This window comes from Phoenix dactylifera, unplaced genomic scaffold (assembly GCF_009389715.1).
Source record: "Phoenix dactylifera cultivar Barhee BC4 unplaced genomic scaffold, palm_55x_up_171113_PBpolish2nd_filt_p 001635F, whole genome shotgun sequence".
Classification (NCBI taxonomy): Eukaryota; Viridiplantae; Streptophyta; class Magnoliopsida; order Arecales; family Arecaceae; genus Phoenix; species Phoenix dactylifera.
The window spans coordinates 13,343-40,245 of NW_024068939.1; the positions used below are offsets into that span (position 1 = coordinate 13,343).

Below are 26,903 nucleotides of genomic sequence, written 5' to 3' on the forward strand. Positions count from 1 at the left end.
TTCTGAAGAATTAGGCGACCGGGAGTACAGTGAATCCAGGAAGAAACATGGGAAGTAGAGCAAAGATGGCTCGAAATTGTGGAATTCGGCAGGGTTCCAGGTCCCCTGGTTCCGTTTATTTCATCTCCAGGACTTTTGGTAAACAGGATAAAAAATACGCTCGCTTCAATTCCATTTGTCGTTGCATAATCCAAAAACTCATCTTCTGATGAGGTTTGGATTTAAAAATTGTACTTAATATTGTAAATAGCCATGGAATTAGGTGATGGTCTTATTTCGTAAAGTGTGGGGTTTAATTCCGGCCTGATTCAAACTATATTAGCAATAATCCGACCTTACATATTATCCAGATGCTCTTGGTCAAGTGTACCCTGATTGCTTACCTAAAGAAATCACATCATTTTGAGTAAATTATCTAATACTAATCATCATTTGCCCAAATAAGCATGAAACTTAGCTATGATTCAACCGGCTTGCTCATGATGCTGAGCCATTTAGTGACGGCCTGTTGATAAAAGTCTACAATTCATTCATGGAAGCTTTTTTTTATATATATATTATTATTATTAAAGCTAGCCTAGTATCAAAAATAGACTTACAAAGTAGAAATTTAAATTGAATCAATCGGTCCGACAGACCGTTCGGGCTCAAAACTGCTCGTCGGGACTCTGTTCATATAGAAAATTAGCTTCTTCTGAATATCTTTTCCCTGGAGAGTCAACTCTTAAATGAGACATCTTAAGTTTGCATAACTAAAAATAGAAGCTTGGTGGACTCATTAAATGACAAAATCAAGCTTTAACATACTTTGTCAAACTCGACTTGAGCTTGATTCCATCTTTCTTATATACAAAGCTGCCCTACTGCTTGGCTTGGCTTGGCTCTCTACATAGGGGCGATCTAATTGTCCATGCAAGCCCTGTACCCAAATTAAGTTTCAATGCAAGCCCACAACTCACGTGCCAGCTTGAAAGGTGGGGAAAAGGCGAACATCTTTCTACCTTTCTTGCCTGCCCACTTTTGAGTCCCAAAAATCCTTGATAAAATTTCAAAGATTTATAACAGACAAGATAGCAAAGCCAAAGCAGAAATACTCTCCTTCTGACAAGCAGACAAAACTAGGAGCATCCATGACGGACGGGAGGAGGGCTTGTTAACCAGTCATTTCTCTTTTCCTCAAATTCCTCTCCTCATTCTCTCTCTATTATTTTTTTTTTTGTTTGCTTTCTTCCAGAAAGGAAAAGAGAGCGGCCCAGCGGAGATTGGAAATAATAAAAGTCAGGGGAGAAGGAATGGCTTCTTCTCCTCCCCTGGTTCTTCTCCTGCGGCCCCCAAACGCGGCGCTCTCTCTTTGCCTCCGCCTTTGCTTCAGCCCTCAAAACCCTAGCTTTCCCTGCTCCTCTCTCGATGCTTCTTCCTTCCGTAGGGGATGGGTTGGAGCCAAGAGACCTCGCGACACCATCGGTTCGAGAGGCACGGTAACGCTCTCTTCTTGCCCGATGTTTCTCTATCTAAAGGAGGATTTTTTAGCTCTGTTTTAGCCAAACTTATTAACCCCCTTCCTCTCCCCCCCTCTTTGAAGTTTAGGAAGTGTGTTAGGCGTTGATGGTTTTCTACTAGGGTTTTGCATTCTTCTCTCTGTTCTGAGCTATCTCGTGAATTTTGGTGCAATTTTTGGGAGTTGGATTTCTCGCTTACGGTGGTCTGTTTAGGGATTTGGATTCATGTTGGTAAAGAAAAAGTTCGTGTCTTGGAGATCATACGACAACTCCGATAGGTGATAAAGAGTCGAAATAGGAGATGTTGGATGAGGCTTTTGTTGAGGGGAGTGGAGATATAATGTTCTAGCCGGGCTTACCTATGCATGCAAATGCCTAAAAGACTTTGGCACTTGAAGGATTGATTATTATTATTATTATTATTTTGTGTTTTTATGGCTATGGTTTTTCATTCTTCTCGCTAGTCTGAGCTGTCTCGTGAATTTTATGCAATATCTGGAAGTTGGATTTCTTGCATATGATAGGGACTTGGTTTCATTCTGGTAAGAAAACAATTTGCATCTTGGGGATCATTTGATTATTTCTGTGCAGATAGGTCATACAAAGTTGAAATAGAAGATATTGGATAAAATTTCTGGAGGGGAGCGGCAAGACAATGTTCTAGCAGGCTTTACCTGTGCATACAAATGCTCATAAGATTTCAGCACTTGAAGATAAACTTCTAATATGAAATGTCATATTCAATTATTGGAAAAAACGAATGCATATTTAGTTTCTTACGTTGGGTGTTCTATCAATCTGATACAGCTTCAGTGTTGTTTCATGAATGGTAGATGAAAGTGTACTTATAGTCATTGGAAAAGTAAATTTAGTAAAGGTGATATGCTAATCTGAACATGAAATTTGTAGTTCGGTGAAGCTCTCTTTTTGATCATACTAGTGTTGGGCACATGCAATGCACTGGAAAGTTAGAACTCCCTGATCATGGATTGTTCCAAGAATTGTATGTGTTTTATTTGAAAAAAGCATTTGATGAATAATTATGAAGTGATAAATATACTTCTTCTTTTAGTTGATATACTTCTCTACTTTTCCTTTCTTAATTATTGATTGGAGATAAAAAAGAATATAGCTGGCGATCTCTCCTCGCACTGAGAGAAAGAAAAATGAAGTCTGAACATACCAGAGAAGTGTTTTTGCATTGTATCTCGGAAGAGAGAGAATATGGAGGGAGGTGGTGTTAGGAGACGAGTCTAGTTGTCTTTCCATCTTTCTTTTCCAGAGTAGTAGAGGTCCTGTCTTGCTTCTCTCTTTCTTGGGATTATATTTAAAGTAATATCTCTTGGGTCTCTTTGAAAGCAATGCCGGATTGATTCTTTGAGAGGGGATTTAAAATAAAAAAAATACATGCTGCCATGTTTTTCCAGCCACAAGGGCTCTCCCATTAATATATAGTAAGGTGTGATTGGTTCTATTAGTTTTCCTTGTCATATTGGAAGTACAGTATGTGGAATTTCAAATTTGGCACTCGATATTCATATTTAATAGGTCATACCATCATAGTTTAGTTTCTTCATTATTCTTCCAATGTTGTTAAAGGCGCATCTAACGCGTGGTGCACTCCTATGCACAATCTTTGTGCCTGATGCATCAAAATGGGCGCCTTATGTGCCCCTCCCTGAGGCACTAAGATGTTTATGTGTTGTGCATATGTATGTCACCATGGTTGGCTACAAGTCTGTTGGTTGTGTGTTGTTTATTATGATGATTGTCTCTGTTTTTTAAGTTTGTTGTGCATGTGTGTGTATGTGTTTTTTGGGGTGTCTGGAATCATCTAGGTTCTTGTCAAACATATTTAACATTATAAATTCATTATATATGTATGTATGTATATGCATGTATATATATGTGTGAATGCTTGTATGTATATGTAAATACATATATGTGTGCACACAGATATACACATGCGTGCATACATATGCACACACATATGTACACTATATGCACACATATGTACACTATATGCACACACATGTATGCATACATATGCACACACATCTGTACATTATATGCATACATATGTACATTATATGTACACACACATCGCCTTACTTCGCTAAGACGTGCACCTTGCTTTGTGCCTTGCGCTTAGGCTTTAAGATACTTTGGTGCGTTGTGCCTTTGACAACTTTGTTTTTATGACAATGAAGCATCAATCTTTATTATTTCCAATTGTAGAACCTATGTATGTACTACCCATGCATTGGAAAATTATAGCTTTGCGAATTTCATTTTGTTATTTAAAGAGAGTGCATGCTGATGCTCATCGTTAACACTTGTTACCAGTCGATAGATATGTCAGATCTTAGCTCTAGCTTTCAAGCTTAAGAATAGTCTTGTCAAAAAATAACACATAAATTATAAAAAAATATTGAAGAAAAAACAGAACTAGACATCCCTGAATGATAAACTAAGTAATGAATTAAGTATCTTTACTTTTTTTTTTCCTTAAAAGAAGACTCTGTAGTTTTTAGTTAACACCATATAGGTCAGACGAGGATTCTGTTTCGACTATTATTTATGCCTTACACATGATATGGAACACTGTTTGATTCAAGTCTTCGTTTTTAGCGTTCTACTGTAGAATACCACAGTGCAGCTTTTATCGAAGTTTCACATGAGCTATTTGTTCTGGAGGATATGTCAAGGGCTACTGAATCATGCTTTCTATTTTTCATGCCAAAAATAGCATTCTGCTCTATAATACCACAGTGAATCTTTTATTGAAGTTTCACATGAGTTATTGTTCTGGAGGATATGTCAAGGGCTACTGAATCATGCTTTCTCCTTTTCATGCCAAAAATGTCTGTTGATTTTCAAAGTGCAGAATTTAGGTGAAACAAATTACTGAGTTCTTTATGCTTTCTCACATATTATATCCTTTTCTGCTAGAAGCTTATGTTCTTTTCTTGTGTACTTTGTTAATTTTAGTGTCTTGTTATATATTTGGTTTTCACTTACGATTTACTACCAGGGACTGTTTTTTTCATGTACTGGTATAGTGGCTTTGCGGATATTTGAGAGGAAACAGAGTCAAATGTAATTGGGGGAATCAACATAGGGATGAGGCAATATTGTTTGGGCCTGAAGAGGAGAATGGGGTCCAAGTTCCTACACAAGCTCAGTCTGTTGTTGAAGGCTCGAGCACAGTTGTTGTATCAGAGTACAAGCCCATACCTGATATCGATTATCTGCAGGTACCTTTTTCATGACTAAGGTTTAATATCATGGCATATCCAGCTCACAGAAAATTTTTATCAGATGTCCTGTCGTCCACATTGGATTTGGCAATTCAATTACTTATAAATCCTTGAATGGGGCATTTTAACTTGTATTCAGAGAAAGGCTGCGGTGAATTGCCTTGGTAAAGTCATGAACTAATAAATGAGCTTTAAATATCTTCAAAACCAAGATATTAAGATTTAATTTATTCAATTGATAGCCTATGATTTTTCTGAAACACCAGCCTCTTGAAATTCTGTGCAGCCTACTTGAGGGAATATGAAAGAAAGAGTCAATGAGAAACAATATATGATTCTCTAAAGTTGATTTCTGTCAACTCTTTGGGCTTTATTGTTGATAATGTCTCAAGCTGTGGATGTATCTCAGAGGTTAAGGTGACATAAACACATGGTACTCCTTAAGTGAGAAGCTGATTGCTTTTGTTCCGTAATACATTGCTGTAACTGTTGTATATAGTTCACTATTGAATACAAATGATATTTCTTACTCATAACGTAGAGGGTAAGCAACCACACTAGCACTATTATGTCATGGATTTAAACTTTGATTGCCCATCACAGAAGGGACATCCATCTTGAGTATTCTTCATATTATGCATGTTAACTGATAGTTTCAGCAGTTTGTTGATATTTAAGAACAAATATGCATAGCTTGGAGATTAGATATTACAACTTGGGTTTTTTGCAATCTTTACTTATCTGAACTTGCAGTTCAGTTGTCTGCGTTCATGTACACATACCAAAACAGTACTTGAACATTTTAGCTTATACCTCTGTGCACATACATTAGTTATCCCTACACAGATAGCAATGTATCGCTATACACAGAGAGGGGTAGGGTTGCTTTTTCTCAGTTCATTTCTTATTCCTGTTTTTGCAGGAATTATTAGCCATTCAACAAGAAGGACCTAGAGCAATCGGTTTCTTTGGGACACGTAATATGGGATTCATGCATCAGCAGCTTATTGAGATTCTAAGTTATGCTATGGTGATAACGGTAGGATTTTATTTCTTCACTGCCATTCTGGCTACTTATCATTCTTTCAATCCTTTTTTCATTTAATCATAATTCTGGACATTTAAACCTGTTAATATCACTGCAGAAAAATCATATTTTCACTTCAGGAGCATCTGGGACCAATGCAGCTGTTATCAGAGGTGCTCTAAGGGCAGAGAAGCCAGAGTCGCTTACTGTAATCTTGCCCCAAAGCCTGAAAATGCAACCACCAGAGAGCCAGGAATTATTGTCTAAAGTAAGACTGATTTTTTTTAACCCCTTCCATTTTGAATGACATAAATGCAAAAGTGAGCTGCATGTGTCTTGTTCCCACAGTTCCAGACTTGCTGTGGAGCAGACACTTTGAAAAGTCCATATATGTATAGGTTGTGTCATTTGGATTCTGTTTCTTGCTGCTTCTGTGACAGTCATCAAAATTTAATGATGAATGATGTTTAATAATTTGCCCTTCATACTCACACAATCATGATATGATTGTATCTGTAGTAAAGAAACTTGGTCCCATTTTAGTAGACTATTCTAATTATATTTTGTCAGTTGTTTCCATTGACAGTTATACTGTTGATAATTGCATTTTATTGTAAAACTTTTCCACAGCTATTATATTGGTTTCCTTAGATATTCTTAAAGGTAATCTCGTGCATTCATGTGCATAATAACACTATGTAAGCCAAATATATATATGTTGTTTGTTCTTGCATTGCCTAAGCTTCCTTCAATGAACTCATTACTAGCTTAATATGCTCCTTGCTATCTAAGGCTTCATATGGGCTGGAAGTTAAGAGACTGAGTAGTTTCAATATGGCTCTATTGGGAAGGTGATGGTAGAGGCATAGGGTGAGAGCAAGAAAGCTTGTATAGTCTCATAATTGCTTGTGATGCTTTGTAATAATAGGCTGTTAAAGTCCATATGTGACTCTTGGAGTGTAATTATTGAATCCTCCTAGATTACAAGTGGATGCTTTGGAACAGAGCTTTGCAGTTTTTACTTAATCAAATCATGTTGGTGAAACTTAAGTAGGTTTAACCGTAGTCTTGTTATGTAGAAATTTTATGTTTTTCTTATTTTCTTGGCTTTGTGTCTGTTTTTGTACCAGTTGTTTGGGCGATCGCATGGGTTGATCTGCTGCCACCCAACCCAAAAACCAGTCCATGAAAGAGATGGGAGGCGGGGCCTATGATTTTGGAGTTTCACTCAATTATGTAACAAGCTCTGGAATTATATTGGTCCAACAACATCCATTGTGAAATCTTGCTTCTTCCTTAGTAGTGATCACCATAGGGAAACCTGGGTTACTTCTGCCAAAAAGTTATCCATTTTGCCTTTCCAACTGCGAAACTATGAACAAATTTTTCCATTAGTGCCTTTGCCCACCAAATGAATTGACTTGTTTGTGTATTAGTATGTCCTGAAGACAGCTGTTGCTGAAGGGTCATTTCTTCAAGCCTTGTTGCATTGTGGCTTGATAATTTCTTTAGGCTATTTGGAAGGAATGAGATGTGCAAGGTTTATTTTTCGAGCCCCTTTTGGTATTATATGATAAATTTAATTGGAATGGACATTCACTTGTTGATAGCCATTGGTTGCTTATTCTACAGCCTGCTTAGGAAATTGAAGTAAATTTGCTTACAATTGTGTGCCTCTCTATATTTAGTCATTTCATAGTTATATGTTTACCTTTTGACTTATTCTTGGCCCATTTTAAAACTTATAGTTTTCTTCTTTGTGCGACTGTATGGTTTTCCCATCCTTTTGTATCTTTTCCATTTTACAATACTCCTTTTTTGTGCTTGTGTAAGATCAAAAAAAAAAAAAACGGTGTCATTCGTTCACCTCTACCTCTAGAATTGTCCACTTGACTTCTTTATTAAGTTCCATATAATGACACTACAACATTTGGTCATTTGGTCATGTTGTAGTCTTATTTGCTAATGGTGGTTTCCTTGTGGGGGATTTACGGGTAAGACATCTTTTTTTATTGATAAGAAGTGGCCAACAGGCATTCATTAATAGATTGTTAAAATATTACAAAAAATCAGCCCTGGCTAATTCCTGAAGAGTTGGAGGAATAAAATGAAGATATATATAATATAATAGGTATTACATTGCTCAACTCAAGCTGCTTGGACCTGTCAATCTGCTACTTTATTCTGGGAATCTTAATGATGTTACATGTAGTAAACTTGAGTCAAAGTTGGTGGATATTGCTCAAGATGTGGTGCATATGCCAAGGTGGAGTTCACCCATGGTTGAGGATTGCATGGAGAACTTGAAAATAAGTTAGCAGCGCCAGTATGGAGATAATACGGTGTTCTATTGCTAATTCCATGCCTTTAAGCAGAGATGTTGCCTCAGCCTCCTGCAGGTCCTTAGCTTTTGAATGCTCGGCATAAGCAATGTGAAGGTTGTGCTGGTCATTTCAAAAACACCACCAACCTGCTCATCATGTTGCCCAGAGCCAACACAAGTTGGATATGCTCACACTTGATTCATGAAGGGGGATGGATGCGGAGTTTGGAGGTTGAATTTATAATTGGGCAGGTCCGGAGATTGAACTAGATGAACTTTTTGTAGAGAATTGATGGGGCATGAGTTCAGTTTCTGAAAGAGATCCTGAGCAATATATATTGTCATATTGGGATCCAATACACATCAGTTGGGGTAATTATGTGAGAAAATTGTCACTACCTGCCTTGTGATTCTCATATTCTGAACCTTACAGAAGCTGGATTCTCATAGAGCTGATCATCGTGTGTACTTTCTTGTATGATTTTTACCAAAATTAATTTATCAGAATTAGAGAAAATATCTATAAAATATTATAAAAAGGAAATATGAATCTTGGAATTTTCCTTATAGGGTTCTATCTATCAACTTTTTTATCGAAAATGCCCTTCCTTAGCTCCTAAACTACCATAAACTCCCCGTACCGGATAAAATAAGGAAAAAACTCACCAATTTCTCTCTCTCTCACCCCCTCCCCCTCCTCCTCCCCAACCCCCACCCCCAATTTCTCTCTCTCTCACCCCCTCCCCCTCCTCCTCCCCAACCCCCACCCCCGATCCCCTCCCAAACTATCTCCCCCTTAATCCAAACAAATCTGCTCACATTGTGTGCAGATCTTCTCCCTTTTCTTTCGTCTCTTTTCAATCCACTCACTCAAGATGATCTTTTGATATTTTCAAAATCCAATCGTGTTTAGCCTTCATACCATTTTTATTTTAATACCTTATTAGATTTCCGAGAATATTAAGACTTACGTTTTATTTTATTTCTCTAATTTGTTACTTTTCATTTTTCTTCTCTTATAATTAATTTTGTGTATTCAATATTTTGTTTCCTTATTTTATGTTTTATTATTATAATTTCTTAATTGGTGTTTGTAGTTTTTAATCATTTTCTCTAATGTTTTTGCATGTGCCCAGTTGCTAGTAATTTTCAAAAACAAATTTGTAAAATTTTACAATTAGTTTGGTCTTCACAATTAGCTTGTAAAATTTGTCATATCTTTAAAAGCTATTTATATCTAAATGTAATGCTTTTTTAATATATTTCTATTGAACCTGACTCCTCTCACATATATCAGTGAAACTCCTTATGGTGCAACTCTAGCCTTTATTGTTCTTGATGTGTCATCAATTTCCAGCATTCTATCTTCTTTATGAAGTTTTTGATTGTTCCCGATGTCCTTATCTGCCTAAAAGAAAAAATTAAATGACTCATTTATTTCCATCCATGCCCCATTTTTTCTGCTTATTTTAAGCTTTATTGGCTTAAAAGCAATTCTCCTAATTCGATATTTGCCCTATTACACCTGAGCAATTAATTCTAGCCTCTCTCCACAAAGAATTTGGTATCTCTCTGAAGATCTTTTTATAGAGAAGCTCTAGGAGAAGGTGGTGTTCTTCTTGGCCCTCGCCAACTTTTCTAGGAAACCCCTCTTTTGTTCGTTTTCTGGCTGAATATTTGCCTTTTCTGTCTACTACTTCCTCTTTGCCCTTTCCTTGGATATATTTCGGCAATCATAGTGTTGATCGCTTGATCCTCTCCCCATTTGAATTGATTTTTTTTCCTCACAGCCCCGAAGCGAAAGCATGTGCAGTTCTCCATATCCATGCTCGAGGAGGTGCATGGGGCATTTCCACATTGTCTTTCTCCAGTAATTTGGGGAGGCAAGGAGTTATAGTGTAAGAGCTTCAAGATGAGGCAGTGGAGTTATTGGAGGCTGTTCTACTGTTCATTATCTTGTTCCAGTGAGTATTGTGCTCGAATGTGGAAGGTTCTCCAGCTATCTGAAGCATGGAGATGCCATTGATTTATATCCATGTTCCCATTGCTTAGATGAGGAGTTAATCCAGAGGCTACATTTGGAGACAAAGGCCTTAAGATCGAGGCAGGTTTGGTAGGGATGTTGGCATCCTCCACCTACTATGTGGTTTAATGGGTTGGTCCATTTGGCCTTCTGCTAGATTGCGCTTAGGTTGTTGCCTCAATGACTTGTTCTTAAATGTAAACTGTCATTGCATATCGGTGGGCTCCGCCTAGTCCAGCTATGGTTGACCTTAGGTTGAGGCGGTGCTAGGATGGCTCTTTTTATGTGGTCCAGTTGGGCTCCTTGTGTCCTCAAAAATAGATAAACAAATAACCAAATGAAGAATGCTAACCCTTACCTGCAGAATGCTAGCGCTTCCCCTCCTCTATGGTTTTAGCTGTTCATTGGTCTCTTTCAAGAATCACTGTTGAACTCAAGGTACATCAAACCGGTACCGGTTGGCATACCGGTACCGGTTGGCATACCGGTACCGGTTGGCATGCCGGTGGCGACCTGGATCGAGTTGGTACCAATTCAGGCTGTACCGAATCGGTACTGACCTGGTCCGCCACGCGGGAGCGCACCCGCGTGGTTCCCAGCGAGCGCAAGCACGCTGCCCGATGTTTCCACGGGCAAGCGCGCATGGGATGCGTTTCCCTGCGTGAGACGCGTGCGGCGGCGTCATTTTCTTTTTTTTTCCTTCTCTTCTTCCTTCTTTTTTCCGATTCTTCTCGTTCCTTCTCCTCTCTCCTCCTCTCTTCTTCTCTCTTTCCCCCCTTCTCCTACGAGTAAGGAGTGGCGAGCACCCCGACGAGGCCTGGTACTAGTAAATCTTCTTCTTCTCTTCTTCTTCTCCTCTTTCTCTTCTTCCTCTTCTTTCTTCCTCTTCTTTCCTCTTTTTCTTCCCTATACGCGCGGGCGTGTTGCCCTGCGCGTACCGGTGGCCGAAACCGTTTTCCACGGCTGAATCGTACTGCTTGGCCCCGGTACCAGTACGGTACGTGCTAAATCGGTCGGTACGGGCCGGTTCAGCATACCATGGTTGAACTAGTACAGGACATGTGAAAAGCACATGGATGTGAAAGGGAAAAAATAGTGAAAATGCCCAGTGCTATGTTATGCCCAGAGCTGTTTTGGAGATCACATGGCAGTTTGGTAGTTATTGCAAAAGAGTCAGAAAGAGGGTGGAATCCTATTCGTATTATTATATTGCAGATTTAATATATTATTGTGATACAAGATATCGCAAGGTTTTATTCAGTCCAAGGTAGTTGCCAAACTGGACATAGCTTGACATCAAACGAGATGATTGCTGAGTCAACATGGTATGAATTGGTGGCACTCATAGGGTTGGGCCATTCATGGACTGTTGCATTTCAGCACTATGGCTGATTGGGAACCAGTTTGGTAACTTGTCTGGGCTGCTAGCTTTTCCTTATACAGAAACAAAGTTTTTTTTCTTTTTTGTGGGGGGTGGGGGGTGGTCAAGTTCTAGTTTGAAAGACATATAAGAAGAGTTATTTGGAAAAAGCAAACATTAGTTTACTTCAAAGGTTAGGAGCAATGCTGCAGGAGCCAGCCATAATGCCAAAACTTTTTCCTGCACCACTGGCATGCCACATGGCACAGAGGATTGGTGCGGCCACCCATAGATGTAGTTAATACATACTAACCTATGGTTTACAAAAACAGCTTGTAACATTATAACAATCGTGATCTGCGAGGGAGTTCATTATGTTATATATGTTAATAACATGTATTTGCATAACAAAAGTGGCAGGGAGCAGTGATTGAGGAATGACCAGCAGCTAGTACAAGCTTTGCAGGGTGAGACGGAGTAAAAGGAACCAGAAGAGGAAAGAAAGTGAGATCGCATGACAGAAAACAATTTGGCACTTTGCAAAAATACAAATCAACCAATACTTCCAACTTATAATTCCACCCAGACATAGTTGGCAACCTGCTATCATTTTGAGTCATTGTTCAATAAAAGAATAGCAGCTGTTTAACTCACCTTATACCAGAAGGAAACTTAGGGAGTACCATAGCAATGAATGATGCTCGATTAATGTTATGTTTTGTATTTTCCAAGTTTAAGGATGTTACAGAATTGCTGAATAAGACTTTATGGTTTGAGAGATAAGGATTACATTAATCATTGTAGATCCATTATGAAAACTGAAAATTGATAACACTGTTTTGCAAACGTTGACTTTGAAGAGTTCTTCCATTTGCAATTCGAATGATTATTATTTATGATGGAGTTTGCAAGGTAACTTTGTTTATCTTATATGCATGGGTGGCATGGATAAGTTATTTACATTTTTGCTGAACTGTGAAAATGCAAGGTCATGGACATATTCAATATTCAAGTCACTCGTTTCCTTCAATTATTTAATTTGGTTGTTTGCAAACTGGTTTTTGTATCAACTGCTCCAGATGATTTGTAGCAATGAAAATTAACGAGAGCTTATTTGTTCTTTCTAAGGTCAATTATGCTACTAATTAATCATATTTCCTTTCTTAAGCTTTTGATCTTTTTTTTTAAAAAAAGAAATTCAAAATATTTTTTTTTTCATTGCTGGTCATGAAAATAATGAAGCACAGATGTGAACTAAATTTTAATAAATTTCTTAAATAATTAAGCTACTGAATGGCACATATATAGCATGTTTTAGTTACATAAAGTAATGTGAGTTCTCCTCTTGGGTATTATATATTCTGTTTTACATTGATGAAAATAGAGTAAGCATTATAAGCAATGAACCCCCTATGGTTAGAATGTAGCTGCCCAGGCTTAACGTATCCCATGTTCAACCTGCTTAGGTCTAGCTGCCTAGGTTTATGTAAGCCAATCACCTAACGAGTGCCAGGTAAACTGCATATACCTAGGTGTCTCAGGTGAGTTAAATTTGACTTTCTTTTTTTCTTTTTCTCAATTGGCTGGGTCTTAGGCAGATAGGTTGGAGTGTCAGTGCTTGTAGGCGAGGAGGTTATAACTCTGCATCTCTTATTTCTGCTTAAAATTCTTAGTTACAAGTCATAGGTTCCCCGTCATTTGGTAAAGTTGCCTGTGGCATTAACTCATATGGGTCACTTGTTCTCTGGGTGATTGATAAATATTTTTGTGTAATTTAGGAAAAAAAAGGTAATGTTAGTAGTTAATATGTCTTGCTAAACTGATACAGGTCTTTAAGTGTAACAATATTTCCTTAATTTTCCATTGCATATTTATTTTTATTCTAATTTTTTCTCATTTTGTTTTGTATGCACATGATATTTAGTTAAAATTTTAATGCTTTTTTAATTACATCTATGTATGCATTTACCTATGTGTTTGGCCTTTACCTAAGTGACAACTTGCTGCATAACGTGACTGCTTTTAGAACACCGGCCAAGTCACTAGTAGACCATTGTAAATCAGCTCCATGGGCCTGACCATCATGTCTATTTAAGAGCAATGCTTGGCATGCTAGTGCCTCATGTTGCTGTGCATCAAACGATTCAAACCCTTCTCAAATAACCTTTTGTTTTTAATTTATCATGGTTTTAAGAGATCTTCTTGCCTTATGGCTAGAACCATTTATCCAAGTTTTGGTACAAAATATTCCTGAGAATTAAAACCCTTCTAGAAGATATCAAAATAGACTTGGAAACAGAAAGAAACTGCACCCCTGCCAAATTTTGGCATTGAGAATCTCCAGCAAAGTCTTCTGCAGCCATGAAAAAGGAAAAGTGAATACTAGCAAAATACTTGTTCTTCCCCTCCACATTCTGGTAGTTGTGCTGTGATTTGTCTGTGAGCACTAACAATGCTATCTATGACTCTATATACGCCATGCACCTACGGATTTGCATGGATGAAATTGAATGCTTGGGGTGGGGTGTGGGGATCAAGTTCTTCCTTTAAAAAGCAAAAGGTATTGGGTGAAACAAATGATAACGAGAAAAATACTCAATTTTGACATTGCAAAACCAGTGCATATGTGGCTTCCATAAAGTGGTTGCTCCTCTTAGTATGGTGGGTGTTTGGAGGTGTTGTTCTTTCAGTAAATTCCTCATTTGATTACTAATGGTTCATAAATTAACAATCAGAATATCATGGTTCAACAACCTTCAAAAGTGCCCCTGTTTCTTTTCTTTTTTATTTTACTAACCTTTTGCAGATGGATAGCTAACTGCAATGCTTTGATTTTTGTATTATCTAAGTAAAGATAAGTACTAAGGAATTAAGGACTAAAAGATGTTTGCAAACATTTTCATGGGGAAAGTAAAAGAGGGTGAAGTTGTCGGGACCAAACTTTGGAATATGTGATATGATGATATGGTTATGAAGATTCATCATTCTAAGGGTGGCTGTTGACATCGTGGCTGGAGGCATATGACACCACATATGCAGAATTTCCTGAAATATGTTGTATCATGCTAGTTTAGCTACTGTACCATTAATTGAAATCTGAAACTTCTTAGAACATCATCCACCTTGGCTGCCCTTATACATTTAGCATCATGTGTCTGGGATCATCAAGTGGACTAATTTCTGGTTGCATGTACATCTGAAGACATGCTTTATGCTTCATTTTTTGCAAAAGAAATTACTAATTACTTCTGCTGGAACAAGTAAATTCATGAAAGTGATTTCGATATACTTATGAGATTGTTTAGTCAGTTACATATTGAAAAGGCAATCTTTTTCGTTCTTTCATTAACTTTTTTTTTAAAAAATTTTGCAGGTCAAAAATCTGATTGAGAAACCTGAGAATGATCATCTGCCATTGATTGAAGCTAGCAGGTATGTTACTGGTGGTGCATTTACCTTTTTCTTGTCTATAATCACCAAATTTGAAGAACATCATTACCAATCGGAGAAAATTCTACACCCAAGTTGAACTTTCTGCTGTGTCTTACAGATCCAATAGAGATTGGATTTGGTACTGCTACTTAGTTCTTACTAATTTATGAATGCATCAGTTTGTTCTTTGCAATTACAGAGACCCTGAAGTGAGAAAAGAGCATGTGTATCTTTCTACAATGTTTCAGCCCATTGTTAGATCCATAGGATCAGCTTATCATATCCATTTTCTCTCTAATTCAACCCTGCTTAGGAAATTTGAGGCCCAGTTACTGTTGTACCGTGACAGTTGTACCATGAGCAAATTGTTGAAAAGCATGATAGAGTCAAACTCCTTTGCCACATTCTTCTATATTATCTCCGTTAAGATATAATAAGAAGAAATGGTATTCCTGTTCTTGCTCAGTGTTTGCTAAAATTTGACTGTCACCCTCTTCTAATAGTACACAAAGAAATGCACACCGTTTTTTCCAGTTGGAGACAAGAATCAGTGTTCCCGAATAGCCTATATAATTTCAGAGCTGTAAAGGACGTAATAATTGGATCAACTCCATAAAGAATCGGACTGCATCAAATTTTATTTCCTGATGAAGCTATGTCCTCCATTATACATGGCTTGTGGTGGTTCAACCCTTGGTTACCACGCTGACTTTCTTGGATGTTCATTATTTCTAGGAATAGTAGGAAATGCAGGGAGTAGATGACTTTATTTGTCTTAGTTCACTGCACACTTACTTCTGATATCCATTGGAGCATGAATACATAATATAATTTCGAGTCTAATTCTAGAAGGGACTAGATATTCTGCTAACACTTCGACGCTGGAACAACAGGCTCTGCAACATGGACATTCTCTCAAAGGTACAGCAAGTCATCTGTTTTGCATTTCATGATAGCAGATTGCTCATGGAGACCTGCCAGGAGGCAAAGAATCTTCGAAAAATTGTTACTCTCTTTTACTTGGATTGATCTCCATATAGAATGATAAGAGATTCTATCTAATTTTTGTTTATGAGATGGCAGATGGGGTTCCCTCAATTACTTTGTTCTTTTTGACTCCCTTGATATTTTGGGGGGAATTAGATGTATTTGTCCTGGGGCTTAAAAAGGAGGCTTCTCATTATTCCTATTCTTCGATAGAAAACAGTTGAAGGTGCAATGGAGCAGTCAATATTTATTGGTGCATGCGAGATATTTATATTGCTGTCAAAGGCTATGGTTTTTTCAGAAGTATTTTGTTTACATTCAAATCATAATTCTAATGCAAGTTATGAAAGGAACATCCATCTGGCGCAGCGAATACTGTTGCAGCTTTAGGGCTTGGCAGTGTTTTAATCATATTACAGTCAAAAAGTCTGTAAGGACAATTTCAGCTATAAAATTTTTGCAGAAATAACCTACTTTATTTTTTTTTTGGCCAATCAGTCCGTAATTTATTTTTTGCAAGAAATCAAGAATGGCCAGTTTTAAAATTTTGGGCACTTTTGTCCTTGCCTTACAAATATACTCCAGCATGTGAATATACACTGCACGCGCAAGAAATGTGCATTCATTACTGAAAATATATACATCCATATGAAAAAAAAGCACATTCACCCAGAAAGTATGCGCATTCTTTTATTTTTTTTAATGATATGCATATATGATCTTGGCTGGAGTGTGTTTGCTTGAGGTAGATTAAAGTATCTGAAAATTTATAAATTCGACTTTTCTTACCCAAAAGAATGAAGGAAAAGAAAATGTGAATCTGCAACAAGGAAAAATTGGGCTGTTTTTATGCAAAATGCCATTTTGTACTGCATGTGCTCATATTAAACAGGTTGTTACTACTGGTGGCTTCACTTTTCCTTTTGGGTTGTGAGGATCTTCTCAGATCAATCTTTGAAGGGAATTCCAACATTTCATCCCTACTAATAAATGGAGTAATAATATCTTCCTTGTAAGTTGCTTGCGGATGAGCCGCTAGTGTTGGAACTTGGTCTTGAACTTTCATAGAAAAAAAACAACTGGGAGAGTGCTGAATGGGTTTGGAGGGGCAGATATGGCCATGTACAGATGCTACTTGACTGTGCAGATGATCTGAGCCAGATTGAGCAAATAGTTGGATCAAACCAAAGAAAGACATAGTTCCTCCCAATGCGGTGATAATGGTTTAATCATCAAAATCTAGGGAGCATAATGGTAAGTGATAAAATAGTGAGCGGATCTCTCAAGAACATAAGGGGTGCAAAACTGAGGCAGTGTTGAGTGCAGAAGGAAGTTCAATAGTTCTGACTGCAAAACTGTAATCCCATTCAATATAAGCATTTTTAAAGCAAAATCTTTGAACGTGCCGATTGTCAAAATTAAACATTTGATCATGTCGCACACGGTTTTTATTAAAGTAATAATCATAATTGTGTATGTCCATAGAATTTAGTTGATACTTCTTGTTGCCGCTCCCAAATTGATGAGATCATGATCACGCTATTAATGGGCATTAACCCTCTGAAATAGGTTTGAATTGGATATATTTGGCTCTTCTCTGTTGTTCGGTTGGGTCAAACTAGCACTTCGGCCAATACCGAGGTCAGGATGATGTCGGCATATACTAAGGTTAGGTTGACAAATATATGCTACATCACTTCTCAATATCCAAATAAAACAAAAATTCAAAACTATTTCGGAATCGAAAAGATATGCCGAGAAAATTTGAGGTGTTAAGAGTTGTAGGTCTTGGGTTTTCACAATTTATTCCCAATTTTTCTTCCTCTCCTCTCTTCAATTATAGACGTGGCCGACAACATTATTGCTAGGCACTCCTAAATCTTGATCTAAGAGCACTTTTATATCCCTTTGAAAGCCTTTTATTTTGGTTGATCCCTTCAAAGCCGATGGAAGGTAGGTGAGAGAATAATGCTGTCGTAGTGTTATGTTTTAGTTTGATCCCTCTCATTCTCATCGAACTTGCAAGTGAGAAGCAATGTCCTTGGCACCATAATGCTTTGTTCTTTGGTTTACCATCCATGCTCTGTTTCAATCTGATAGCATGAGTAGATTTCGAGAGCAACGTACTCATCATCAATGCTAATACTCTTTCAGATTGGTGATTGATAACACCTGTTAGCTGTGTATCATGTGGCCTCCTTCCTCATTAAATTGATTGGCAGAGTTTTCTTTTCTTTTCTTTTGGATTTCGTTTTCTGTCTTCTTGAATATGATTTCCAAGGGTGCTGTCTCTTTGTTATGGTTGGAAGGATTGAACCTGTTTCATAGTTCGCATGATATGCTGCAAGCATATGACCAGTTCAGAATCCAAGTGTATTGACCCCCATTAACTTCAACTCAGTCTACTGGACGAGACCACATACTAGAACTTTTTTTTGTCTTTTCAGTTCTCAGTGTACATGAGTGCAGGTCCCAAGAGGAACCTCATGTACAGCTGCAAACATTCCAAACAAAGTTACTTCTGATATGGTTCCAAGTTCAAACGAATCCAAGGAACTTTAAACCTCCATAACCGCAGTATGCATAAAAGCCAATGAGCTCTTATGGCCTCCATGGTGGTGGAGGGGGTGGTGCTGCCGGGAAGAGCGGTGGCACAGCCGAGAACATGGCGTTCTTGTCGACGCCGGCGCCGCCGCTGCTCGTCAGCGACACGAGTGCTGCGACGAGGCCTGCATTGCCGGCGAGTGTGGGCTCAGTGTAGCCGTAGTTCTGCCTCGCGTCCTTGAAGACGTCAAAACGGTCAGGGCCGCCGACCATGGCGCCGGCGATCACATTGGGATTGGGCGATTTGGCGTGGAACCACTTCCACCCGGCGGCGCATGAGTACTTGACGCCGTTGTCGGGGATGGACGCGCCGCGGTGGTGGACGTGCTTCGGGTAGTTCTCGCCATAACCCACCACGTAACTCATCTTCTCTGGGTTGTCTCCTAAGATGTAGGTCACCTGCGATACCAGGATGGCTAATTAGCTGCAGCGCAGCAGAGAGAAGCTTAAAGCGATGAGAAACGCCATATTCTTAAAGCTTGCTTAACAGAGAAACTCTGTGAGAAGTGATGGGAAATGGAAGTTTCCAAATCAAAAATAGATTTTGCATAAAACAAGCATCTAGGGTCTGATAATTTTGTTTCCAGAGATGGTAGTATAAACAAATATATATTAAATATTATATGCATGTATGTATATATGTATGTATGTATGTATGTATTATGTATGTATAAGATATATTTAGCTTTCAAGGAAAGTATATCAAGTACTTTAAATATCTATCAGGTGACTTGTATTTAGGTGGCAAAATTATCCACTAATTTCTAAAGAGTTTTTTTTTTATAATGAATACTCTCCTAAATATCGAATTTTGCATGAATATCCTTCCAAAATTGATATTTGTATGTATACCCTCGTAAAATACTTATTTTGCTATTCTATTATTTTTTATGCTTATTTTTGCATATGCATATATGTCATCTAATGCCGTTAAAAAATTAACAGTTTCAAATTAAAATGACTAAAACACTCTTAATGGGTAGATACACACAAAAAAAAAAACATTTATAATGCAATCGCGATGGACGATAAAAAAATAATTTTAAAATTTTAATTTATTTTTAATTAAAAAAATATAGTTTTTATTAACGGTGCTAAAAGGACCGTCATGCTAGGAGCATTTATACAAAAAACAATGTTTATGAAGGTATAGAAATAAATATAAAATTTAAGAAAGTATCCATGCAAACTTGAATTTTTAGAAGAATATTCATTCGAAAAACCCATCTCTAAATGTACATTGTTTTGCAAGAATAAAATAAAATAATAATTCTTCTCTTACAAAATCAACAGCAGGTAATTTGTTTTTGTTAATGCAAAATTTCACTTCACTTCACTTCTTCAAAATTATTTATCATTTCTCACACAGTCTCAATGATTTAGCACTCTGTTTCGTGCTTTCCATCTCTTGCACAAGTGCTGGCATCTAATTTTCATGGTAGGTGGAATTAAATGAAGCAGATTAAGTGCTGCATGAAAAAATTAGGAAGGGGTTGAGGGGAACCTGAGAGGCAGCGAAGCTCCGGAGGGAGGTGGTGGAGAAGTAGTAGGGCCCGCAATACCAGCCGGGGACATTGGCGGCGTCCATGTAGTCGGCAAAGAGGGAAGCCAGGAACGACATGGCCGCCGTATACTGTAATGACTGAGGCCGCCCATGGTTCAGTTGGACTAGTCCACCTGCATGCCTCCACTGTGTCATTTAGAGAATCATTGAGCAAAGGATATTTCAAAATAAAGGCCATTAGAGAAAAAAAAATGTGTGCGATAATCGCGAGATCACATGATTTAGGTGTGTGTGGGCAAAAATTGCAGGAGCTTTTCATGCATCTAGTGTTTTTGATGCTGATATAACTCATATTGGAGTTTGGTAGAGGAGCGAACGGATGTTATCACACAATAACTAGTAAACTGAAAACAAAAATTAGGATGTTGGAGGAAACTGAAACTAATCAAGGTTAGCATCTTTTGAAATCGAAATATTAGCAGATGCCTATACATCCATCATGACCGCCTGCTATCTATTTGCTAAGAACTTGTGTATCTTATATTTGTTCTTAGAAGATTCAAGGAATTTAGAAGCAGCTTTCACGTCTATGCAGTTGCGTTCGTCCAACCCTCTTGACTAGAAGGTAGAGAAATAGAGTCCCACTTTACCTTTACCTGCGCTTCTCCACTCTCGTGATCATGTATTTTTTCTTGTTATTCATTTTAATCCCACCATGCAGCATAGATTATTTTCTAGTGCAGATGAAGCCGTGGACTGCAACTAGAGGGAGGGATGCCCTGGTTTGCGATAACAATGTACATGAAAATGAAGCTGGACTCTTAATATCGGGTAGTACATTTTTTCCGAACCATACATTAGATAGAAGTATGCCTAGTTGCCTCCAGAGCACTAGAGGGAAGGGACTCCAAATTAAATTCAAGTAAATAGATTCCAAAAATACTATATATATATATATATATATATATATATATATATATATATAAATGTCTCACGTGCATAGCATGTATCAATGTTTACTAATAATTAATAAAAGAATACATGTTGCTTCGAAATGAAACTTGATTCTATTTTTTTCCTGTTTCATGCCGTTCTCACATTGTCCTCAGTTTTATAGTCTCTTAGTTCACTTGATCATCTTAGCTATGTATAATCAAGTGAACCATAATATTTTGCTTAAAAGAAAGCACAATTGCTTTGTTATTATTATAATCATAGCTAATAAACTATCAAGTTATTTGAGAATAACTTCCCCCCTGGTAAACTAACAAGTTATTTGAGAATGATTCACTTCCCCTAGTGTACATACAATGGTAGTATGGTGTCCAGGCTACCAATCGATGCCAATTGAAAAGAAATAATGAATGCCAATTGATGATTAGTCGAGATCATGAATCATGGGGAATTCAGGACTTGCACAAGGTTTCTTCGTGTCAATACTCGGAGATCTTATGAACTTAGTGCAAACAAAAAGAACAATAAGAAAAGGGAACCATATATCATCCTAACTCTTGCATGGTAAAGTTAGGCCAATCCTAATTATCTTTCTCTAATGCCCATTGTTTCATTAGCTACACATGTTATTCGTTTCATAAATTTCATGAAATTTCATAAATCCCTCCAGCTTGTTCTTGGGAGAGGTTCAGAATTCTAACATGGCTAGCTGTGGCATTTCATCAGCTTTATTCCTCAAAAAATTATCCTAGCCTCCAAATAATTCAGTCATTATGAAACAAACCTTGAACCATGATGAATTCATGAAGAATGCTAGAAGCACATTACCTCGGCTCCAGTTGAAGACTTTGAATTCCTTAAAACCTGAGCACATATTGAGCCCTGTGGCATTATGGTATCCTCTGAGAGACTCCTCATAAGGGTATCCCGGGTTCAAGAACATCCTGAACCTTGTTAAAAGTAGCATGGCAGCTGGGAGCTTGTTGTCCCAGCTGAGAACCCCAAGGTCTGTGATCCGCATGAAGGCCTTGGCATTCCTCGGCAACCTTGGATCAGTTGCAAAGCTCATGTAGCTGCTGTTTCCAGTGGCGTAGTACATCCATGCAGCACTCCACATGTACTCATCCCAGTAACCTGTTGAGTTGTAGAAGGGCTCAATGTATGGGTTCCCCCGGGAGTAGGGAGTCCGGCGACCCATTCCCCTCGCAAACTTGTAAACTGTTGCTGCGCCTCTGATGAGCTTCTTGGAGTAGGCGGCGTCGTCGCGGAATACAATGGAGGCAGCAGCAAGTGCAGCAGCGATCTCGCCTCCTAAGTCTGGTGCAGAATTGGCAACTTGTGTTCTTCGGGGGTAGTCCATGTCTTCAGGCCTCATCCAGCAGTAGTGATCGTCTGGTGCGGTCGAGGAATTTGTTGCCTCGCCAACCTGATGATGAAAGAAGAAAAAATGATGAGAGCCTGAAAGAGGGGAAGTTAGCATGGATTCAAATCTAAGAAAAGATACAGAAAAGTCTCATATAATACTGGAGGTTGCTCTTAATGAGAATGGTTTGCAAACAAAGATTCATACATATATGATTACTGGAAGCCAAGAATATTTGCAGGCTGAGGCTTAGTGATAGATTGTGCATTGCAAGAATTTTACTGATTGGAGATGGTGTGAAGTAACTGTAGTGTTCATAGGCAAAATGGCAATAAAAGTCTATTGATTCCCTTCATTAATAAAAGTCTATTGGATAAATGCCGGGTTTTTTTTAGAATTGTATCGAATGGATTATTTCCACATGTAGAAGTAATAGACCAGCACTAAGATGGTAAAATAAGAAGACAGCAATATCTGAGATTAGTTGTAAACAAAGGCATTGCATGTAAGGAAAGGCTCTTCCAAATTTAATAGATGATTGAAGTCTCATTGAATTGTTAAGAGGATTACATTAGAAATTTTAAAAAAAACCGATGGGATCAGGATGAAGATAAATGCTGATAATGATGAAGCATATCTTTTTTATGACAATTGTAATCCTAGAAAAGTATTGTTTCTGCATTTGTAATTTAAAGAAAACATTTCGAAAGAATTTCAAAGAAGAAACTGAGGATCAAAACTATAATTTGTTAACATGAAAGAACATTTTTTAATAGAACATTGCAATGACTTAAATGATAATGTTAGCTTATATATCATATTTTACATTAAAAAAAATAACAATAAAACATACGAATATCAATAAGTCTAAACTTCCATTGGAACATATGAATTCAGAACGGAGTTCTGCCCCAGTAAGCTTTGAATAAATTGTCTGTCATCTTAATCAGAATGAAAAATTCAACCCTTCTAACAGAGCAGACATTTCCCTCGTATTAGAGACCTGAGAGCATGCATCACCAGAGCGTAACCACAATGATAGTTTCCTTCTTACCTGGCTATAGATTTTGTCAATGGTTGTGGCAGAAGAATTGAAGGTTTTAAGCAAGTAATCAGTCCCCCATTTTATAAGTTCTCTGATGTGGTTGTACTCTCCAATTGCTTTGTATTTATGACTGTATTCTATCACTGACCAACTCAGGAGTGTCATGGAGTAGGCCATGGGGAAGTGAAATTTTATATTGTCCCCGGCATCATAGTATCCTCCGACAAGCCCACCCTCAATATCCGGTTGATCGAAGCCATCTTTGAGGCCAGAATTTCCACGCCAAGAAATCCCATTGTTCTTTGGCAAGCGACCAGCTGATCAAAAGAGTCAACAACAACTAAAAAAATTAGAAAATTAATTCATAACTTTAATCTCTAGAGGGGATATTGAATTCTGAAAATTGCTTTGGTGCTTAAACACAGTGCCCTGAGAGAAAAAAAAAAAAAATCTTTTAGTTTCCTGTGACTCCAGACATATTCCTCTAGTTTCATCGGTATTTTTAAGAATTGACAGAGACCAGCAAATAAGACATCTTTTTTATGCATATTTTGAACACTTTCAGATTTTTAGTTGCATGATCTGAAGAAACAGAGGCGATTAACTAGTCCAGCGATCAGACAATTTTCTTTCTTCGCACCAGCCTAGTATAAGAAAGTCTTCATCCAGGAGAAAACAAATGCCCAATATAAGAGTGAACTATCAGTTATCACAGAAATTTTAAAGACTCTAGTGGAGAAGAGCAACCTTTGCTATATAAAATTTGATTCATCTTATACAGAAATAACTCGAACGGTACTCTTATAAGAAGTATATATTGGCATACGTATTTGATTAGGCGCTAGCTAGAAGCGCCAAGTTTTTAATCTATTTGTTTCCTCCAATTAGAAGAAGTGTGACTAATACATGATCAAGAGCCCAAGAAAAATGATAATAATATCAAATCATCTCACTCTGCAGAAAAGTCAATTCATCAACCCCACATTTCAATCATTAAAATCTGAATTAGTCTTGGATTGCATGTTCATAAACATGCATCAAAGCAGAACTTATTTGCAGAAGATCCACTCTGATCCAATATGCCAAAGGAAGTAGGAAACCTGAATTTGCTAGATTGAGGACAGAATTATATAGACCATGAGCCATACCTCTCCAACTGGTTCTTGCAAAATTAAGCAACCATTTTCCTTCCAAATTAATCGATATAAATAAGATATATAGGACTGCAAGGATGCCACAAATCTGCTGCATTCCAATCCTGATTAATAATTTGATACAGAACCCCGACCCATTCTTGGAAGATCGATAGCGAAATCATGAACCAGAGATCCATACAAGTTGCGAGACAAGAAGAAGATGGAAGTGTCAGGATCTTACATTTCTGTGCATTGAAGAAGAGGAGGGCCTTGTGGAGGGCCATGGTGTACTGGTCCGGTGGCAGCTCCTTCTCCTTGTGCTTCGGTAATGACTTCGCGATGATGATGGGTATGCCGATGACAACAAATGCAACCAAAGCAGTCCACATGATCCATCCCACCACCTTGCGCTTGCAGACGACGCAGCCCAAGTCGACATACTCGTCCTTCTTCTTGCTGCTGTCCTGCGGCTCGAGCAGCCAGCTCTGCTGCGTCTCGTCCAGCTGCTGCCGCGACACCGCCGCTCGGTCCAAATCCATGCTGCGGCCGTGCTCGTCATCGGTGACAGGGTCGACATGAATCTCGAACGTGCCACCCCAATGGTTCCCGGAGTGCATCTTGGTATTAGCCTTTAACTCAATTAATGCATGGGATTCAACAGTGGATTGAAGTTGCAGCAACTTCAATGGAACAGGACATGGTTCGTTTCCTGGAGGAATTCGGAACAATCTAAAATGGCCTAATTTGCATGGAGAGGATGCCAAGTTAGAAGTCTCGATTACGAGCTACAACAAACGAACTTAGAAAAGATGTATATCGAGGTGATGAATGAGTAGATGACTACCAGAAGCTGTCAAGCAGTGATCAGAGGCCTCCAGATACCAGCTTTTATGAGTATTTTTCTCTCGTCGAGGGAGGTGGGGGGAGAGAGAGAGAGGGCTCTCAAGCTCTAGGGAAGAGCAGAAACTCTCTTCCCTCTTAGTCCTTTCTTAGGCGAGCAGGAGGGTTGACCTGAAGACGAGAGAGAGAGAGATCGCAAAGAAGGGTGGTGGGTAGTTTTTTTGATGTAATAATCTTTGAGATCACTTTCAAGTCGTCGGTAGGAACGGTTGACTTTGGAAATTGTAAGAAGGTTTGGCTTCCGGGGGAGATATAGTTTATTAAAATTGGTAAGTTGGTGCGTCAGCAAGGCAGTTCTCGTCGTACTTTAGGGAATTGCAATCATAATCATATAGTTTTGGTAATTGTGAATTGATATGGAACTTTCATGCCAAAATAATTTATAAATTTTAGTTTGTACGTCCAATTTGTACTTGGTTCGCGTGATGTGATTCCCACATTAATATGCTTCATTCCTTTGCAAGATAAACCGAAACCATCCATTTCTCTGGACCAAAAGGAGTCGTGCCAATAGAGCCTGCCGTCTACTTGGATGGGAATCAAATGAAGCCCGTTTGAGGCTCAGATTCTAAGGAAGCCCGACTTTACCCATTTAGAAAGCAGGACACTCGTGAGAAACGTTCTTTAGATCCCAACCAGAATAAAATATAAAATGTGAAGGGCTGATTTGCAAGAAGAGATTAACTCGGCTCGAGACGATGCATATTACACTCACTTCCAGCTAAAATGTCACTCTCCGACGGCATTTGGAAGTCGCCATGTACTCATTTTTAAGTCGTTTTTGGTAGCAAAAGCCTTGTACTTATCTTCCTCCAGTTGCAAGATATGCTCTCTATCTCACACGCACACGCACACGCACACGCACACGCACACGCACGCACCCCCACCTGATAACTAAAGTGATCTGATTTATATATTTCTTATCTTTCACAACTGATAAGTTAACTCGTCAGTATTTTTAAAGAAAATTAAGATGGGAGAAAACCTGGCCAAAATTAAAAGAGAGTGGAACTTCAAAGGCTTTACCGAGCCAATTGGTGCCTTTAATTAATTCATCATACTTCATTTTGATGCAATCTAAAAGTCTGGTGCCCTTTTGATCACACCTAGGGTGGCAATCGAGTCGATCGGATCAGATACTGGTCGGATTAGATGCGGATCGGATCAAAAATTCATCGACCCAAATTCGATCTATTTATTAAACAGGTCAAAAATTATATTTTTATTCTTGATATATATTTTGAAACTGTATTTAAAAACAATTAAAAATGTGCAAGGCAAAATTAATATAACTGACCATTCTAATTTACTAATACTTGGTTACGAGCCACCTTAAAGTGGCATTTTTTGTTAGTGTGATCATGTATTAGCCTATATTATATTTCTTGTATAGAGTCTGTATACAAGTATATATAGCTCCTAAGATGTACCAAGTATGATGAAAAAAAGAAATAAAATCATTTTTTTCTCTTTCTCTTGTTTTTGT

The 26,903-nt window shown here is 38.1% G+C and overlaps 2 protein-coding genes across 4 annotated transcripts; one reads left to right on the forward strand and one right to left on the reverse strand.

Moving 5' to 3' along the window:
* Nucleotides 1-1,054: 1,054 nt before the first annotated feature.
* On the forward strand, nucleotides 1,055-16,373 carry LOC103724337. Of its 2 annotated transcripts, XR_003383132.2 has the most exons (7): nucleotides 1,055-1,478; nucleotides 4,562-4,756; nucleotides 5,682-5,798; nucleotides 5,905-6,054; nucleotides 6,917-7,326; nucleotides 14,866-14,924; nucleotides 15,818-16,373. XR_003383132.2 is itself a non-coding variant. In XM_008815564.4 (6 exons), the coding sequence occupies exons 1-6, from the start codon at nucleotides 1,293-1,295 to the stop codon at nucleotides 15,951-15,953; spliced, it is 843 nt and encodes a 280-aa protein (XP_008813786.1). In that variant the 5' UTR covers nucleotides 1,063-1,292; the 3' UTR covers nucleotides 15,954-16,373. The 2 variants fall into 2 exon arrangements, 1 of the variants encoding a protein (XP_008813786.1); XM_008815564.4 differs by lacking the exon at nucleotides 6,917-7,326 and having other exon boundaries at nucleotides 1,063-1,478.
* A 1,924-nt stretch (nucleotides 16,374-18,297) lies between these two features.
* Nucleotides 18,298-25,541, reverse strand: LOC103724338 (endoglucanase 12-like). 2 transcript variants are annotated; one of them, XM_008815566.4, is made up of 6 exons: nucleotides 25,362-25,541; nucleotides 24,759-25,226; nucleotides 23,391-23,698; nucleotides 21,802-22,399; nucleotides 20,020-20,192; nucleotides 18,298-18,914 (listed from the first exon to the last, which is right to left on the reverse strand). In XM_008815566.4, the coding sequence occupies exons 2-6, from the start codon at nucleotides 25,132-25,134 to the stop codon at nucleotides 18,513-18,515; spliced, it is 1,857 nt and encodes a 618-aa protein (XP_008813788.1). In that variant the 5' UTR covers nucleotides 25,135-25,226; nucleotides 25,362-25,541; the 3' UTR covers nucleotides 18,298-18,512. The 2 variants fall into 2 exon arrangements, with proteins under 2 accessions (XP_008813788.1, XP_026656287.1); XM_026800486.2 differs by having other exon boundaries at nucleotides 24,759-25,256.
* Nucleotides 25,542-26,903: the final 1,362 nt, after the last annotated feature.